The sequence below is a fragment of the Acomys russatus genome, chromosome 7, assembly GCF_903995435.1.
Source record: "Acomys russatus chromosome 7, mAcoRus1.1, whole genome shotgun sequence".
NCBI classification, from domain to species: domain Eukaryota; kingdom Metazoa; phylum Chordata; class Mammalia; order Rodentia; family Muridae; genus Acomys; species Acomys russatus.
This window is the reverse complement of record NC_067143.1, coordinates 21573870-21591232: the sequence shown is the minus strand read 5'-3', so window position 1 is coordinate 21591232 and position 17363 is coordinate 21573870. Positions and strand designations below refer to the sequence as shown.

The 17363-nt window shown below is 47.3% G+C and overlaps 1 protein-coding gene across 1 annotated transcript in view; it reads left to right on the top strand.

Moving 5' to 3' along the window:
* Nucleotides 1–17363, top strand: part of Lrrk1 (leucine rich repeat kinase 1) — a 90251-nt gene that overhangs the window by 5188 nt on the left and 67700 nt on the right. The window contains exons 2-4 of the mRNA XM_051149712.1: nt 5181–5373; nt 8262–8441; nt 9395–9543. Coding sequence (XP_051005669.1) covers nt 5181–5373; nt 8262–8441; nt 9395–9543 — 522 coding nt within the window. The remainder of the gene's footprint in view (nt 1–5180; nt 5374–8261; nt 8442–9394; nt 9544–17363) is intronic.

Genomic DNA, 17363 nt, shown 5'->3' with positions numbered 1-17363 from the left:
GTTGTGTATGTGAGTGTGTGTGTGTTGTGTGAGTGTATCTGTTGTGTATGTGAGTGTGTGTGTGTTGTGTGAGTGTATCTGTTGTGTATGTGAGTGTGGTGTGAGGTATCTGTTGTGTATGGGAGTGTGTGTGTGTTGTGTGAGTGTATCTGTTGTGTATGTGAGTGTGTGTGAATGTGTGTGTGTTGTGTGAGTGTATCTGTTGTGTATGTGTGTGTTGTGTGAGTGTATCTGTTGTGTATGTGAGTGTGTGTGTGTTGTGTGAGTGTATCTGTTGTGTATGTGAGTGTGTGTGTGAATGTGTGTGTGTTGTGTGAGTGTATCTGTTGTGTATGTGTGTGTTGTGTGAGTGTATCTGTTGTGTATGTGAGTATGTGTGTGAATGTGTGTGTGTGTGTGTGTTCTGCAAGTAAGTAAATGAAAAAATATAGACTGTGCAAACACTAAGCAAAAGAAAGCACGAGTGGCTGTGTTACTATCAGGTAAAGTGAACTCCAGAACAAAGAGAACCACCCTGGGGGAGGGTTCTGGGCTAGTGATAGTGAACTAGGTTCCTAGGTCATGGTCTCCAATGTTTATGCATGATTTGTGATAGTGAGAAACTGCATTCGTGCTCTCTGAAATAAAAAAGAATGATTATATTTATAATTGCTATATTATTATTCACTAAACCACTTGATGTTCAAGCCACTGAAATAAGGCGAAGTTAAAAAACACACACACACACACACAGAGACCTGAAGGGAAAATAAAACTAGCCTCCATTTGCAGATGGTACAGTCTGCATAATAAGTCCATAAAAGGAAGGATCTAGAAAAAAGAAAAATAGATAAATTGCATAGTGCCAAAATTATAAACTTGCGCTCTGAGAAACACTCTGTTTGGAGGCTAGAGAAAAAAACACACAGCCCAGGAGGAAGTATTTGCTAATTGCGTCCCTAACAGCAGATTCGTTCTGGAAGACAGAACCTGGAGGAGTGAGTGGACATTAGAAAGTAAACACTCCATGCTCAGGCCAACAGCCCTACTCCACCCAGTGGATTACACACACACACACACACACACACACACACACACACACACACACACACACACTCACACATTCACCCTCATACATACACTCCAACTTATACTCACCCACAGAGACACACTGTCACACACACTCACACATTCACATACATACACTCACTCATACACATTCACACACACAGACACACAAACACACTTACTCTCTTACACACACACACACACACACCCCACCCCAGGTTGGCTTTCTCCCTTCTTGCTTCTTGTCATGTGATGCGATAGAGCATCATGACAGAGAACGCTCAGGGAAGCAAAGTGGTTTACCTCAGGGCAGCCAGGAAGAGGGGAGGAAAAGAGAGAGGGGGGGGGCATGGGTAGCATAGTGGGGCAGCGACAGGATACACCAGGCAAGGGCATGTCCTTCAGTGTCCTCTTTTCTCCAATTAAGGACCACCTTTTTAGGGACTGGTCCACTCCACTATGAACTGAGCAGGACAGTAACCCGCTGATGAAGTCAGCCTTTGGCGTTAGCATCAAGTCGCCTCTGATCACCTCCTCCAGCTGCAGACCAAGCCCTCCCTCAGCACAGGAGCCTTGGGGACATTTTCTAGACAAATGATAACAAGGGGCTTCTGAGCAAGGTTTTGTTCCTCTGCCTGGGGGCAGCTCATGAAACCCAATGGCTTTGTTTTCCCTCTAGGCATATCATACACCTGGTAAAAAGTTGTAAAGACTTAGACGAAGGCTGGAGAGAAGGCTGTCCTGTCGGTAAAGTGCTGACACGCAAGCAGGACGTAGGCCTGAAACTCCAATGCTGGGATGGCGGGAGGCAGGTAGATCCCAGGGACTTACTGGACAGCCATCCTGACACAAATCAGGAGCTCAGTGAGAGACCTTGACCCAAAAGGTAAGTTGGAAAACAGTGGAAGAAGATGCAAGTAGTTGTGAACTCTGCCCGATCACACACCAGCCAGCGCCTCCAATGACACTTGCGTGTGCACACACACAGATAATTAGGTGAGAAAAGTACTTAGTTTTATGTGGCTTCCTTACAAGTGTGCATGGTTACACATGCGCCCAGCAGCTTTCTTTCATAGTGGGAGATGTGGACACAGAAGGAGGCCGGACTTTTATTTTATACTGAATTAAACACTTCAGAGCCATCAATTGTCTCCAGCCAGAGAGGAAGCTCCTGCCTTCCCTGCCTCCTGGTCCCTCTTGGCTGTGGCTGCCTGTAACACCACCCATCACCTCCTGAGAACGGGGCTTTTAAGCCTGTGATGGACAGGAGTCTAGACGGCTCTTAGTCCCGTTAGTCAGTTAATCAATCACTTGTGGCTTTTCTCCGCACTGCCGGTGCTTTCCAGGAATGGCTGGGCTTCTGGGTCCCACCTGGCCTACGTAGTGGCAGGTTTTTGCTTTCTGGTTGCATTTGAGCAAATCCAGTTCCTTGCTTGCCAGACACAGTGTCTCCAGTCCATCTGCACTGCTTACAGAACTCAACAATTCCTCCAAGAGTCCCACCCTACCCAGGAGGTCTTGAGTGAGATGAAGAGGATGTGGGCTCAGCACCACAAATTGAAGTTCAGATCTGGGGTTGCTCTGTGGACCACGTAGCTCCTAACTGGGGCTTCCACGTTCACATCCCGTGTGGATTAAGGGCTGCGTGTGGCATCCACACATGGACAGAGCTTGCTGAACAGCCATTACTTTCCCCAGAACTCTGCTCACACACCCTTTCCTGCCCATCTCACTGACATGTTTCTAGAGATGTCTGTTTTTTGAACTGCTCTGTTGGTTATTTTGCGCACATTCCCACCCCTACCGTGAGCTTACCTGTAAATCCAAGAAGGCCAGCAATTGTCCCTGACATCCTCTGTGCTCAGCCCCGCCCCCTTACACATGCAAAACTCCAAAAAACGTCCACGAAAGCACTGGTTGACTCATTCCTGCTTGGGTTTCCCATTGGCCTCCTTCGGTGTGCTGATGCTCGGGATCATGGGAAGCAGCCGCGTTGTAGGAAAGACAGAAATTTTAGTCATGTATTCCCACACTCGTGTTTTCTGTGGGCGCGGGTCTGTGAGTTACTACTATACTGCCTACTTCACAGAGCTTTAAATGCCAGAGTTACCAGAATGAAGTTGGGACTCAGGCAGAGGCCAGTGTCCATCCTATCGCTTTTCGCCTTTGAACTCAAATCAAGAATCCTGCTGCACCGGGCATGGTGGCACACACCTTTAATCCCGGCACTCGGGAGGCAGAGGCAGGTGGATTGCTGTGAGTTTGAGGCCAGCCTGGTCTACAAAGCAAGTCCAGGACAGCCAAGGCTACACAGAGAAACCCTGTCTCGAAAAGCCAAAAAAAAAAAAAAAAAAAAAAAAAAAAGAAGGAAAGAAAGAAAGAAAGAAAGAAAGAAAGAAAGAAAGAAAGAAAAAGAATCCTGCTGCTTCTTTGTCCTTGGATTTCTGAGTGTGGAGCTCCATCACCAGTCACATTTATCAATAGCTTCTAGGGTGATGTCTTGTCAGTTGTATTGCTGTGAAGAAACACCATGACCATGGAAACTCTTATAAAAAGAAAGCAGTAGGACTTGCTTACAGTTTCAGAGGTCTAGTTCATTTTCATCTTGGTGGAGAACATGCCGGCACAGGCAGACAGAGTTCTACATCTGGATCCCCGGGCATCAGGAAGAGAGCGAGACCCTGAAACTAGCTTGGGCTTTTGAAACCTCATGGCCCACCCCCAATGACATACTTCCTCCAACAAGGCCATACCTACTCCAACAAGGCCACAACGCCTAATTCCCGTCAAGTAGTGCCACTCCCTAATGACCCAGCTTTCAAATGTATGAGCCTACAAGGGATCATTCTCATTGAAAACACCACAGGTGGTCCTCAGGGAGCTTGGTGGGTACCTTCCCCCATCTAAGGTTCCTGAATATAGCAGGTGAGCGCTGGCGCTGGGCTCATACAGCCTCCATCTTCATGAAGCAGGTGGTTGAGAACAGTGCCATGCTGCATACTGTGTTAGTAGAATTCACATAGATAAGGGCACATTTTCTTTTTAAAAAAATACCTCCCTTGACAGTTTCATGCGTATATAACTTCATCCCTATTACCCCTTCCGATCCCCCTCCTACCCCCACTGAATCTCTTCTCCTTCCCTACAACCCTTTAGTTTTGTGCCTTTAATCACTTGCCTGAGCATAGCTGTAGGGTTATTGTCTGGTGCATAGGCTCCTTACCACTGGCTGAAACAAAGGGGGAAAAAAAAAAGACCCCTCTTCCATCAGCAACCTACCAATAGCTCCTCAGGAAGGAGTAAGGGTATATCATGAGCCCCTCCCCCATCCATAATGGAACACTGATGGGCCCCCATCTTATGTAGGTCATATGCAGGTAACCAGGGATGCTCTTGGTTCATGAGTTCATGGTTGTGTCGTGTCCAAGAGAAGTATGTTGCAGAACTCCTTCCCATCCTCTGCTCCCACCGTCTTTCTTCCTTCTCGTCCACTCTGTTCCCAAAGAAGGTGACGTAAGTGTTTCATTTAGGGCTGAGCATCCCGCAGTCATTTATTCTAGGCCCTTTGAAAGTTGGATTTTTAAAAATTGCATTAGAGGCATAAAGGGAAACAGGGAATGTCAATAAAGCAATAAAGTTTTATTGAACCTGAATGGACATTCTCCTATTTACAGTGGTCTGGCTTGACTTTTAGACTTTCTAGTAGTGGGGAAATAACACACTTTCAGGAGCAGTCACAGGGGATTTTGACATTTTCCTGGCACAGGGGTATGTGCACCCGTCTCTGTGACACAGGGCAGCCATGCCAACTACAGCTCTAAGTGCTGTGTTGCTAAGCTGTGGTGTCCTGGATTAGAAAGACTCGGTGCACTGCATGTGCTATTTTCAAATATGCACTTATACCCTAGTATAAGTTGGAAAGTATGTCTGTGTGTATTAAAATCATTGTTCCCTCCTGTAATAATACAGACCTCTTGGTAACCTGGTTTCTGGTTTTGGTTTAAGTGTGTAAAGTTGAGTGTGGTCATCCGCGCTTCAAGCATGGTGCAGCCGCATGGACGGGGGTTGTCGTCCTGGGCGGCTGAGCTCGAGACTTGAGGGAACATTTGAAGTTACGGGGCTGGCCTCACTGAACCCTGTCCCGTTTTGACCAGGGCCAGTTGCTGAGCATCTCAGCAGCCCACGGGGATCTGGAGACCGTCAGGTTCCTGCTCACTGAGAAGCGCATGGAGCTGCCGGTGGAGCCCACTGATGACAACCCAGCTGTGTTGGCAGCACATTTTGGACACACTGAAGTAGTACATGAGTTGCTAGAGTCCTTGTCAGGTAAACCCCTGTGCGTGAGCTCCATTACCGCTGTCCTTTGTAGCTTTGCCTTTTCTGGAAAACAGTCTGAACCTCATGCTTGCTTAGGTAATCTTTTCCGGTTGGTTTCTCTCACCTAGCAATAGGCATCGGAAGTTACTCTGTGTCTTTTCGTGACTCAGTAACTTATTCTTTTATGGCTAAATAATACCCCTCGTCACTGATGGATATACCATACGGGGAAGAGTGTGACAGGGTTTCTCTGTGTAGCCTTGGCCGTCCTGGACTAGCTTTGTAGACCAGGTTGGCTTTGAACTCACAGCGATCTGCCTGCCTCTGCCTCTGCCGCTGCCTCCCTGAGCACTGGGATTAAAGGCAATGTGCCCCCATGCCCAGCTGGATATGCTGTATTCTGATGCATTGGTAATTTGCCTCTGTTAAACTCAAGGTGTTCTAGTCTTCTATAAGTTCCTTGTAGCTTTGGCTCAGCAATAAGGGGCAAGTGCTGAAAGCATCGCTGTTTACTACAAGTTGAGGAGAACTCTGGGAATTATAGGTGTTGGGTCTTTGATGTCAAGGCTGTGTGCTGAAGGAGAACCCACAAACCCACACATAGTCTAGTGTCCTATAATTGATACCTTGAATTTCCTTTATAACTTGGAAACCAAAGGTCCTATTGTTTCTGTACTGGGCTCACATATATGTACTGTTCTTGTGTGGGCGTGTCTGTCTGCATTGAGATGGATCTGTGCTCAGTGGCTTATCCCAGCCAGTGCTCCACTTATGTTCCTGAAAGGGAAGAACTTGATGGGGGAGACAGAGTTGGGAGGTACCTAAGAAGCAGACTGGAAACCAGGTAGTGGTGGTGAACACTTTTAATCCAAAGGCTGAGGCAGGCAGATTGCTGAGTTTGATGACAGCTCAGTCTGTAGAGCAAGTTCCAGGACAGCCAGCGCTATACAGAGAAACCCTATCTCAAAGAGGGGGTGGGGGGTACAGACTGGATGAGATGAGATGTAAAGGCAGGAAGGAGCTGAAGGATGGTGGTCTTCAATGTCTGTGACTAGCTGACTCAGCACCTGTATTTTCTATTGCTGTGCTAAGACATAAGTTACCAAGGCAACTTATGGAAGGAAAGGTTTGATTGAGATTATAGTTCCATAGGGTTAGAGTCTGTGATGGCAGAGTTGGGGCACGGGAACAACTGTGAACTCACACCTTAGTCCACAAGCAGGAGGCAAAGAACACACTGGCAATGGCTTAGGCTTTTGAAACCTCAAAGGCCATCCCCAGTGATGTACCTCCTCCAACAAAGCCACACCTCCTAGTCCTCCCTAAACAGTTCCCCCATCTGGGGACTAAGCGTTCAAGCACATGGATGTGTTTATAAGCGCACCGTGTGTGTGTGTGCCTGGTGTCCGTAGAAGCCAAAAGAGAGTGGTACTGGATGCCCTGGAGTTACAGACCGTTGTAAACTGTCATTTGGGTGCTGGGACCCAAACCTAGGTCCTCTGCAAGAGCAGCCATGGTCCCTATCCACTGAGCTGTCTCTCCAGTCCCCTCCAGTCCCCAGAGTAGGATTTAAGCCTTCACTCTGCTGCATATCCACTGAGGGGCCCCTCAGCATTTCCAATCTCCCTGAACTCTGAGCTGGTCTTAAAACAGTGGCTCTGCCTCCTAACTCAGACACGTCTCCACCAAAGTTAGCACTGTAGTTCTACATCCCCTTGCCAGCATGTCCTTCCTATGCATGAATTGGGGACCCCAGTTTTCTGTTACTGTGCCTTATAGTCACCATTGGCATAGAGCAAGATGGACACTAACTCAACAAGGCTCCAGCCAGGCACTGTGCTGGCGCCTTCGCTGGTGAATCCCAACCTCAGCCATCCTGATCTCATCCCTACTTCCTGTCAGTCCTTCTCCTGTCCCAGAGGTCACCCTCTTACAACTGGTGACACTTTAGTCTTGAAGCACTTTGCACCTCTGGAAATGAGACAATGAGATGATGCCTTGGGGACATGACCAAATAACATGAGGTTATTTCCATGGCAACTGCATCCAAAAGATTCTACACTAGCTTGAACTTAAAGATATTCTAACACCCCAGCCCACTCTGGCCCTGTTACATCCGATGGGTTCAGTGTCATTTTTTTTTTCCTGAAATTAAGTGGGTGGCTGTTTCAGAGAGTCATTTTAGACCCTTTAGTCCGCAGAGTTAGACCTGTTTCCTTTGTCAAAAAATTTTAAAAGTATTAATTATGAAAGCAATGTGTATATGTATGTTACAGGTAATTTGGAAGTACAGACCACTGTAAGCACTCTAGTGGTGTAAGGGACATCCCATAGTGAATGAAGAGTGACTGGTTTAGGCACTTGACTCGTGATGTAATGTGAGGATTAAACTCCAAGGGAAGGGGTTTGTGCCCATTTTACTGTTGGATAACCTGAGGCTTCCAAAGAATAAGCAACCTGTACAAAACGGCATAGTAAATATAGTTAAATCCTAACCTATCTCTCTTTGAAGTCCTTCTCTTGTGTGTAATGTGACCTGAAGGCTAATGTCAGAGGGAAGGGGAAGGCATCTAGAAAAACTACAGCAATTTTGGGTAATTTTTTTCTGGCTTTATTCACATGCATAGGCGTTTTTAATCCATCCAGATCACACGGCACATACCTTTGTCACTCAGACGTTTCTCGGCTTCTAAGCAGGTTGGTCTATGGTAATATGGAGATGTGCTGGGCCAAACAAGGAGGCAGAACTCCAGCGAACACTGTCAATGTGGCAGAATCAGAGATTTCAGTTCGAACTAGGGTAGCTGCGTTTTATTCATCGCCCAAGGGAAGATGAGTGTGGGGAGCAGCCAGTGCGATGCAGTGGCACTTTCCCTCTGCCCTCATACCCCCTCCAGGTCCCTGTAGCACCCAGCGGCTGCTGAACTGGATGCTGGCGCTGGCTTGCCAGCGAGGACACTTGGAGGTTGTGAAGCTGCTGGTCCTGACACATGGGGCTGACCCAGAGAACTACGCTGTCAGGAAGAATGAGTTCCCGGTCATTGTGCGTTTGCCCCTCTATGCGGCCATCAAGTCAGGTGGGTCCCACATGGCCAACCCTGGCCTGCAAAGCATCCCACTCTCCAGTGTGGGACTTTGACTCCACTCCCACCGCTAACTCTCCAGGGGCCTGTGAAAGGGATTCTGCAACTTCTTCCTTTCTGTGAGCATGCACATGTGTGTGCATGCATGCATGCCCTCGTGTGTGTGTGTGTGTGTATGTGTGTGTGCATGTGTGTGTATGTGCACGCACAAGCATGCATGTGTATGTTTATGAGGGATGCGCATGTGTGTGTGCATGCATGCCCTCTGTGTGTGTGTGAGTGCATGCATGTGTGCACGTGTGTATGTGTGTGTGTGCATGTGTGTGTGTGCATGTGTATGTGTGTGCACGTGTGTGTCTGTGCATGCGCATACACGTGTGCATGTGTATGTGTATGTTTATGGGGGATGCACATGTGTGCAGCTGTGTGCGCACTCACATGTGTGAAGGGCCAAAGTCCCCCTCAAACATCATTCCTTAGGACAGAAAGATGGGGTGTCTCACTTCTGCCTGGAGAGCCCCTATTCATCTCTTTGGCTGGCTATCCAGCCCCACTGATATGGATCCATTCTTCCCCCCCCCCCCTTTTTCCGGGATTACAGTCTTACTTGTCATGCTCAGTATCCTTTCTATGTGGCTTCTGAAGATGGGCCCTCAGCAAGCACCACGCCGGCTTAGCTATCCCTTAGCCCTGTTCTTAGTTTCTTTTTCAAAATAGCTGTTTCTCTCTCCTAGTTCCCCCACTGGGTGGCAGGGACCCACAGTGGCAAGTGGGACTTCCTGTGCAGCCCTCAAGAACAAAGTGCAATAAACTTTTGCTGCCCAAAACTTGGCGCATCAGAGGGAGTAACGAGAGAGCCTGCTCTCCAAGCACCAAAGCCCCGGCCAAGTGGAAGTGACCACTGGGACATCCAGATGCCCTGAGCTCTCTGTGCTTTGCCCCATCAGGGAATGAAGACATAGCCATATTCCTACTTCGGCACGGAGCCTATTTCTGCTCCTACATTCTCCTGGACAGTCCTGACCCGAGCAAGCATCTGCTCAGGAAGTACTTCATTGAAGCCAGTGCCCTGCCCAGCAGCTATCCCGGAAAAACAGTGAGTGGCATGGCCTGAGGGCGGGGTCTGAAACTCTGCTTGTGATGGGGATTTCTTTGCCATTCTTAGAAAACCAGTTAAATAGTTAAGAGTTAAGTAGGTCACATACATACACACACACACACACACACACACACACACACACACACACACTTCCCCCTTAAACTGAGTAAGATCTTAAACTATGCAAATAGGTTACACTTGTAAAAAGTGAAAACTCCAGGGTGGGGGTCGATGTTATGAAATGTATGAGTCTTAAAGTAAGTAATCTACCCGGCTAGGAAGGAACCTTCATACACACATTTCCATAAGAAAACTGTGGGATTATTGTGAACCAAGACAGAGCAGGGCTTGGCAGCACAGGAAGCTGGGCATGGTGTCACAGGGAGCTGGGTATGGCAACACAGAGAGCTGGGCATGGCAGCACAGGGAGCAGGGCGTGGCAGTGCAGGCCTGTGATCCCAGCAACTGGGGAGCACAGAAGCAGGAAGATCATGAGTCCAAGGTCACCCTTAATTACACAGAGAGCCTGAAGCCAGCCTAGAATACATGGGACCCTGTCTAAAACCAAGCAAGCAAACAAACAAACTATACCATTTACATTGGCTTTTTAAAACATCAGTCCACATCGCCTTAACTCACTCTTCCAAATGTGCGCTTCAGGGCAAGGTAGTCTCAGCCTTTCTCTTGTGGATACACACTCGGGTTTGCTCTGCCTTCTGGGGTTTGCCTCTTGTTATTCAGCCTTGTTTACTAGGGTGAATGGGTCCGAGTTCCTGAAGTGGGTGGCTGTTGAGTGGCTGCAGCCCACAGCGTCTGAGCCTCTCTGGCCCACACCTTGGCCAGGACTAGATACCCGACCCAGAGCCTTCTCATTTCCCAGTCTATCCCGGGAACACAGCTATCAAGTGGTTTCATTTCCATGTTTTATTAATAATTCTATTACATTTTCTCACACGTTCATAAACTATTTACATCCCTGTAATATGAGCAGCCTCATGCTGTTTGTCAACTGTTTTTCTGAAGCATTAGCATTTCCTTTTCATGGTGGAAATCTTTTGTATGTTAGAGATTTGGGATCCTTGTGGGCCCCCTGAGTTGTCAGTCTTGTCCCCTAGACCATTGTTTTCTTTTTGTTAGTGGGTGGGTGGGTTGATTGGTGGGTGAGTTGACTAGTTGGTGGGTGGGTTGGCTGGTTGGTGGTTGGGTTGGTTGGTGGGTGGGTTGGCTGGTTGGTGGGTGGGTTGGTTGGTGGGTGGGTTGACTGGTTGGTGGGTGGGTTGACTGGTTGGTGGGTGGGTTGACTGGTTGGTGGGTGGGTTGGTTGGTGGGTGGGTTGACTGGTTGGTGGGTGGGTTGGCTGGTTGGTGGTTGGGTTGGTTGGTGGGTGGGTTGACTGGTTGGTGGGTGGGTTGACTGGTTGGTGGGTGGGTTGGTTGGTGGGTGGGTTGGCTGGTTGGTGGGTGGGCTGACTGGTTGGTGGGTGGGTTGACTGGTTGGTGGGTGGGTTGACTGGTTGGTGGGTGGGTTGGCTGGTTGGTGGGTGGTTGGGTTGCTAGGTTGGTTGGTTGGTCAGTCAGTTGGTTGTTGGTTTTGTTCTGCCTGTTACACTTGTGCTGATATAGATATGAGAACATATCCTCACAGCAGTTTGTCTCCTTTATTGGCTCTATGTCGTCTGGGGAGTAGAAAGGGGACTTTCCAGACTGGTTTTATATAAATACTCCACTAGATACTCACACAGTACTTTTGTCCATTTAGGGTTTTACATCTTAAGCGTTGCTCTTTCTCCTACTCATCTCCGTGCTGTTAGTGAGGAGAAGAGGCCTAGCCTTCATATCTTTACATGTATAGACAATAAATCCAGCATAGTTTTCAGGGGAAATTAGTTTGGGGTGGGGTGAGCTTGTCTACAATCCCTGCTTGGGGGGGAACATCTTCAGTTCAGGGCTAGTCTGGGTTACATAGCAAGACTCTGGCTGAAATATAAATGAAACTAATAACAATGGAGCATCCTTTCTCCTCTGGGTTAAAATGTCACTATTGGCATTTTCATATAGGTATTGGTATGGATTTGGGGTTTTTGAGTGGTACTCAGGGACCAGCCCTTCCTGGTAAAGCCTTGCTGTTCGATTACAGGTGCCTCGGTTTATCCTTTCAGTATAGCAATACAAGCTTCCTGTTCCTTTCCTTCTTCTAAAGTTCTATGCATCCTACCCTGTGCAATCCCCACAGACACCCATTTTTGTTGCATCAAATAAGTGTGCACACGTCTGTCCTAGCAACAGAGCTTGCTGCTTCCTTCACCCTGACCTCACCGACTTTGCATCCGTCTTGGGTGGGTTTCCTGAGACTTTCACTTGGAATCCTCAGATCTCCCTGTTTATGTGTGTTTGTGTACATTTCCTAGTTTTCTCCCTAAAGGTCTCAGATCACTCTTATTGACTTGTGATCGTTTTATTGCTTTGGCACTTTTTGAATGGGATATACATTTGTATGTTTTCCACTTCCTCTTCCGGCCTGATGACTGTGGATGGGAAAGAGGTTTGTTTTATTGTTTTTCTTTTTTGTCTTTCGACCATCTCCTTACCAGCTTCCTGTTTATTAATTCCAAGTCCAAGTTCCTTAAGATTGAGCAGTTTCTCAGCAGATTCAACAAAAGTTTGTGTCTGTGGCCATGGACTGTTTAGTCCACGTCTGTACATCACCAGGATTACTAAAAGTTGGGCAATCATGATGCCTGTGGATACCCCTCCCTCCCTCGTCCCTGGCTTTAACGTCTTGGTGTCAATGCTTTGTAAGCCCTGCCTTTGGGGTTCTTAAGAGTAGGCCCTGGTTATATTTAGGTAGTTTTTTCCTTAGTGTTGCATTAAGAAGGTTGCTAAATTAGGTCAAATCACATTTGAAGATATAGTTTTCTGCTTTAATTCATTGATTAAATAAATGATGATGGTAATTGCTGACCCAACCTTGAATTCTTGCAGTAAATACTAGCTGCTGCTGTTGTTGTTGCTGTTGTTGTTGCTGTTGTTTCCCTCCGTGGCTGGATTTAACTACCAATGTTCTGTTTACAATTTTTACGTTTACATTTGTAGATGAGCTGACCTACCATTTTCAGTTTCTGTTGTTTTGTTGAGGTTTGCTGTGTAACTGTTCTTGCTTCTTGTGACAATCTTAGGAGCTTTTCATTGTTTTCTTGTAGATGCCTCATAAGAACCATTGTCAACGGTTGGGTAAAAGGAGACATATTTTGTTTCTGCTTCTTTTGAAGCAATTGGTCTGCTTTCTTATATTTGGTTTAGGAGACTAAAATCTGGTAGATTAACATGCATTTCCTTTAGGTTTCAGCTGTGCCATTTAGTGGTTTTTTTGTTTTTTTTTTTTTTTTTTGTTTTTTTTATGCCTTTTTAAGCATTCTTCTTCTACATCTGTATTTGTATTTCTCTCTCTTTATGATGTTCTGCAGCTTGGCCTTTTCTCTTTCAAACGTAAGCAGAATACCTAGCGATTGTGTCTTGGTGTCCTGTCAAGGAACTAAACTTTATTCAGCACCAAATCCTTCTTCATATGTCCCTTTTTTAAAAAAAGATTTATTTATTTATTGTATATGAGTGTTTTATCTGCAGAAGCGGCATCAGATCATGTTATAGATGGTTGTGAGCCACCATGTGCTTGCTAGGAATTGAACCCAGGACCTCTGGAAGAGCAGGTGGCGCTCTTAACCACTGAGCCATCCCTCAGGCCCCCACATGTCCCTTTTTTGTGTATTCTGTGGTTGAGAAGGAGGTTTCAACAAGGCTCGGGTCTTTCTTGGGCTCCAGAATTCATCACCCTTGCTTCTCATAGCACCTTCTCTGTCTCTGAAAAGAGAGAGTCCAATAAAGTTCTTGTCTCATGGAGATGCTTGGCAGGTAACCGTGACAACGTCTGTAACTTTCTAATAGCAAGGCGTAGCCCATGGGGAGTAGTACCATTATGATCAACATTACCTGCTAGTTATGGTGCAGCCATCCTTCCGTGTCCTTGAGGGTGAGATCCAGGACCCCAGAAGATGATACCAAAATCACAGGTGCTCGAGTCCCTCAGATGAAGTGTCCTGGTATTCCTATATAATCTATTTGCTCCCTACGGTGTGTTAAATCATGTCCATATGGCTTGGACTAACTAATAAATGCGAAGGTGAAGCCACTGGTCCCTGCGAGTAGCATCAAGGGCGAGATGACAAGAAGGAAAGTTGGTACATGTTCACTGCATACACAGCTTTTTAAAAATTCATTTTCACACGGGATTCACGTGATCCACATGCAGCGTCTGTGGATACAAGGGCCACCTAGAATCCTTTTTTAGAAGTCTCAGGTTGAGTATTTATTTATTTATTTCGCTGTTTACCTTGCTGATCACATTACTCACGCCCCTTATGCGCTGCCTATTTGTTCTTTACCAGAATCTGAAATAAGGATGTAGAGACATGCCTTTCTGTACCAACATACATATGTGTGTGATTATATGTACATATGTGTCTGTGCACATATGCATCCTCCCCCCGCTACAGAGTTTCTGTCTCATTCTTGTGTTCTACAAGGATGCTTCACATATGTGGTTTGATGCCAAATAACCATGCGCTGTCTAGTTTTATGCCAATTTGACACAAGCTAGAGTCATCTGAGAGGAGGGAACCTCAACTGAGAAGATGCCTCCATGAGCTTGCGGTGTAAGCAGACAAGCCTACAGAATAGTTTAATTGGTGATTAATGTGGGACCATTGCATATTTTGAATTGAGAATCTGTGATTCTGGTCAGCAAGGACTGAAGAATTAGCCATGACGAACAAAAAAGTAGCACTAGCGAAGCATGTCTTTGCTTTACGAGGACACTTGGTGCTGGCTAGCTGGAGCTGAGAAGTTAGTGGTGCTTAAGAAGAGACCAGCATCATTAAGGTGAACTCTTGGAAGTGTTTCCTCAGAGTCAGCACACAGAAGCTGTGTTCCAGAGGCAACCAAGCTTGGACCTCGTGCTGGCAGCTGTACTTGGTCATGTGGCACTGGTCTTGAAGGCCTGAAGGGGTCATGGAGAGCAGCTGAGGCTTGGCACAGTGGGGCATAGCTTGAGTCCCTGAAGAGAGCCCAGAAGACGTTATTGATGAAAGCGCAGTTTAGTTGCAGCAAGAGATGCCAGCGCTTTGGGAATGCCAGCACTAGGGGACAGCTGCCAAGAACAGCAGCGATGATGGAGTGGAGCCAGCTTGATCTTAGGAGACAATCTGTTTGGTGCAGAGGGTAGAGCCAGAGAAGTGACCCAGGCCCTTTGGAGGAGTCCCAAAGATTGTGAGTGGACCCCAGACATTGGACACCGAGTTGTTTACACAGCTGGGGTTTGGTTTTTACTTTGTTCAGATTGTGACTGTGCCCTGGTTCTTCCCTCTTGAAGTAAGAAAAACATTTAACTTTTTACATTTTATTTTATAGGAGACCATAGCTATAGACATTTAATTTTTAAAGAATGTAGGACATTTTAAAATTTGGAATGTTTATATCGTAGTGTTGATATTAATGTGTGATTCGGGGGTGAACAAGAAGGAAAGGTTGTGTCTTAACAGTGATATGTTTGTGTCAAGGTGGCAGGGGGTCAGTTGCACTGACGAGTTTTATGTCAGTTTGACACAACCTATAGTCATCTGAGAGGAGAGAATCTTCATTGAGAAAATGCCTCCATAAGCCTGGGCTGTAAGCAGACAAGCCTGTTGGACATTTTCTCCATTAGTGATTGATGAGGGAGGACCCACCCCATTGTGGGCAGTGCTATCGCTGGGCTTGTGCTCCTGGGTTCCATAAGAAAGCAGGCTGAGGGCCTGGGGTGGTGGCGCACACCTTTAACCCCTACACTTGGGAGGCAGAGGCAGGCGAATTACTGTGAGTTCAAGGCCAGCCTGGTCTACAGGCTGAGCAAGCCATTACGAGCAAGGCAGGAAGCAGCACCCCTCCATGGCCTCTGCATCAGCTCCTAACCCTGGGTTTCTGCCCTGACTGAGTTCCTGTCCTGACTTCCTTCAGTGATGGAGTATGACGTGGCAGTGTGAGCCCCCATGGAGGCAGCCATGTGCTTAGCACAGGACCTGGCACACAAAGGGTTAGTCATTGTCGTTGTTGTGGTGTCATCTCCATGCTGCAGAGGAAATGGCAATCCTTAGTCCTGCATTCTGTAGTAACTGGTTGTTTTTCCGCTCTTTCTCCTCATATTAGTTCGTGCAGCACAACCGTAGAATGTATTGCAGAGAATGCACTGTGTCTTCCGAGTGAAAACACTGCGGTACAAAAACATTGTCACCAGCCCGCATGTGCCCAGACAGTGCTGCTGGCCAGACCAGAGCCTGCAGCTCCTGCAGACATAGCCTCCCAGATCTCAGTTCCTGAAGCAGGTGGTGCAGGATAGTGTGTGCGTCTCACTTTCGTATGTACTGGAATGTCCGGGAGTTTTAAACGCTCTGCGTTCAAACTGTACCCTACACTGATCGATCCAAATCGTGGGGACAGGGCCCAGCTTCAAGCATTTTGGCAACTCTCCCAGGTGATTCCAGTGTGCCCCGGATGTTGACAGCCAGGGGCTTTGGTTTTCTTGGTATAATGAAGCAGAGAGGAACAGATATCTCTGGTCCCTTCTGCGAGGCGTCTCCCACCTCACGTGCCAAGGCTAGCAGCGGGTATGGAAGTGATGACTGCATCTTGCCAATGAAACAACAAAAGGCCACATCGCGTTTCCCTCTCCTGAGCTCTTCTCCTCACACCAGAAGAGGAAATGAAATTACAGCACAGCCCGACTCATCCTGACCCCCTGGGCTTTCCCAGAGCAGGTATTACTTTTTGTTTTTAAAGTGAACCTCAAAGGCAAATGCCACGGAGTGAGGACATTGGGCTGTCTTGTAATCTCTGACCTGCAAGGGACACTCCTTCTATGCGGCCAGCAAAGAGCAGATAAGGGTGATGGCCCAGGAGGCCCAGGTAAGCTCCGACACCTTTCCAGGTAGCCTGTGGACTGAGCTGAGCCTGTGTTGTTGTTGCTGTTGTTGCTGCTGCTGCTGCTGCTGCTGCTGCTGCTGCTGCTGCTGCTGTTGTTGTTTTCCTTCCAAATATTGAGTTTCAAATGCTAGGCATTAAGAGAGCACTTTGCCCACATGACACACTGCCTGAAAACAGCCTTGGCTTTGCTGCCACTCACAGCAGTGACTTCTATGAAGTTGCTAACACCAAGAAGGGCGCTGGTGAGAGAGGTTACCTCCTGTGACATGTTTAGGGTATGCCATCTTGTTTTGTGTGTGGCACCTGTTTCCCCCACTGGCTTATGTCATTTGGGGTTTGTTTTAGAAAACAGGGTCTCCCTGTGTAGCCCAAGCTGGTCTTGAACTTGCAACCTCAGTATCCTGAGTGCAAAGATCGCATAAATGGGCCTTGGTGGACCTTTTTCCTGATATATTTGAGCAGGCTCTCATACAACCCAGGCTGGCCTTGAACTTGCTGTGTTTGGAGGATGACCTTTAACTCCTAATCATCCTGCCACTGTCTCCTAAGTGCTGGGATTGTAAGCATTCACTGCTGTGCCCATCTTTAGAGGGTATTGTATTGTAGCTGCCCCTCTGGAAACCACAGCTAACACAGGCAGAGCAGCTATGGGTTAAGTACTACCAGCTCTCAAGCCACTGGGGTCCACCTCTGCTGGCTAACCGGGAGCTGCTGACGAGCATGTATTTTCCACACACAGCGTCTGGTTCCTTGGACCGTGTTGCTGTTTGAGTAAGGAAGGCTACAGAAACCACAACACGTGGTCGG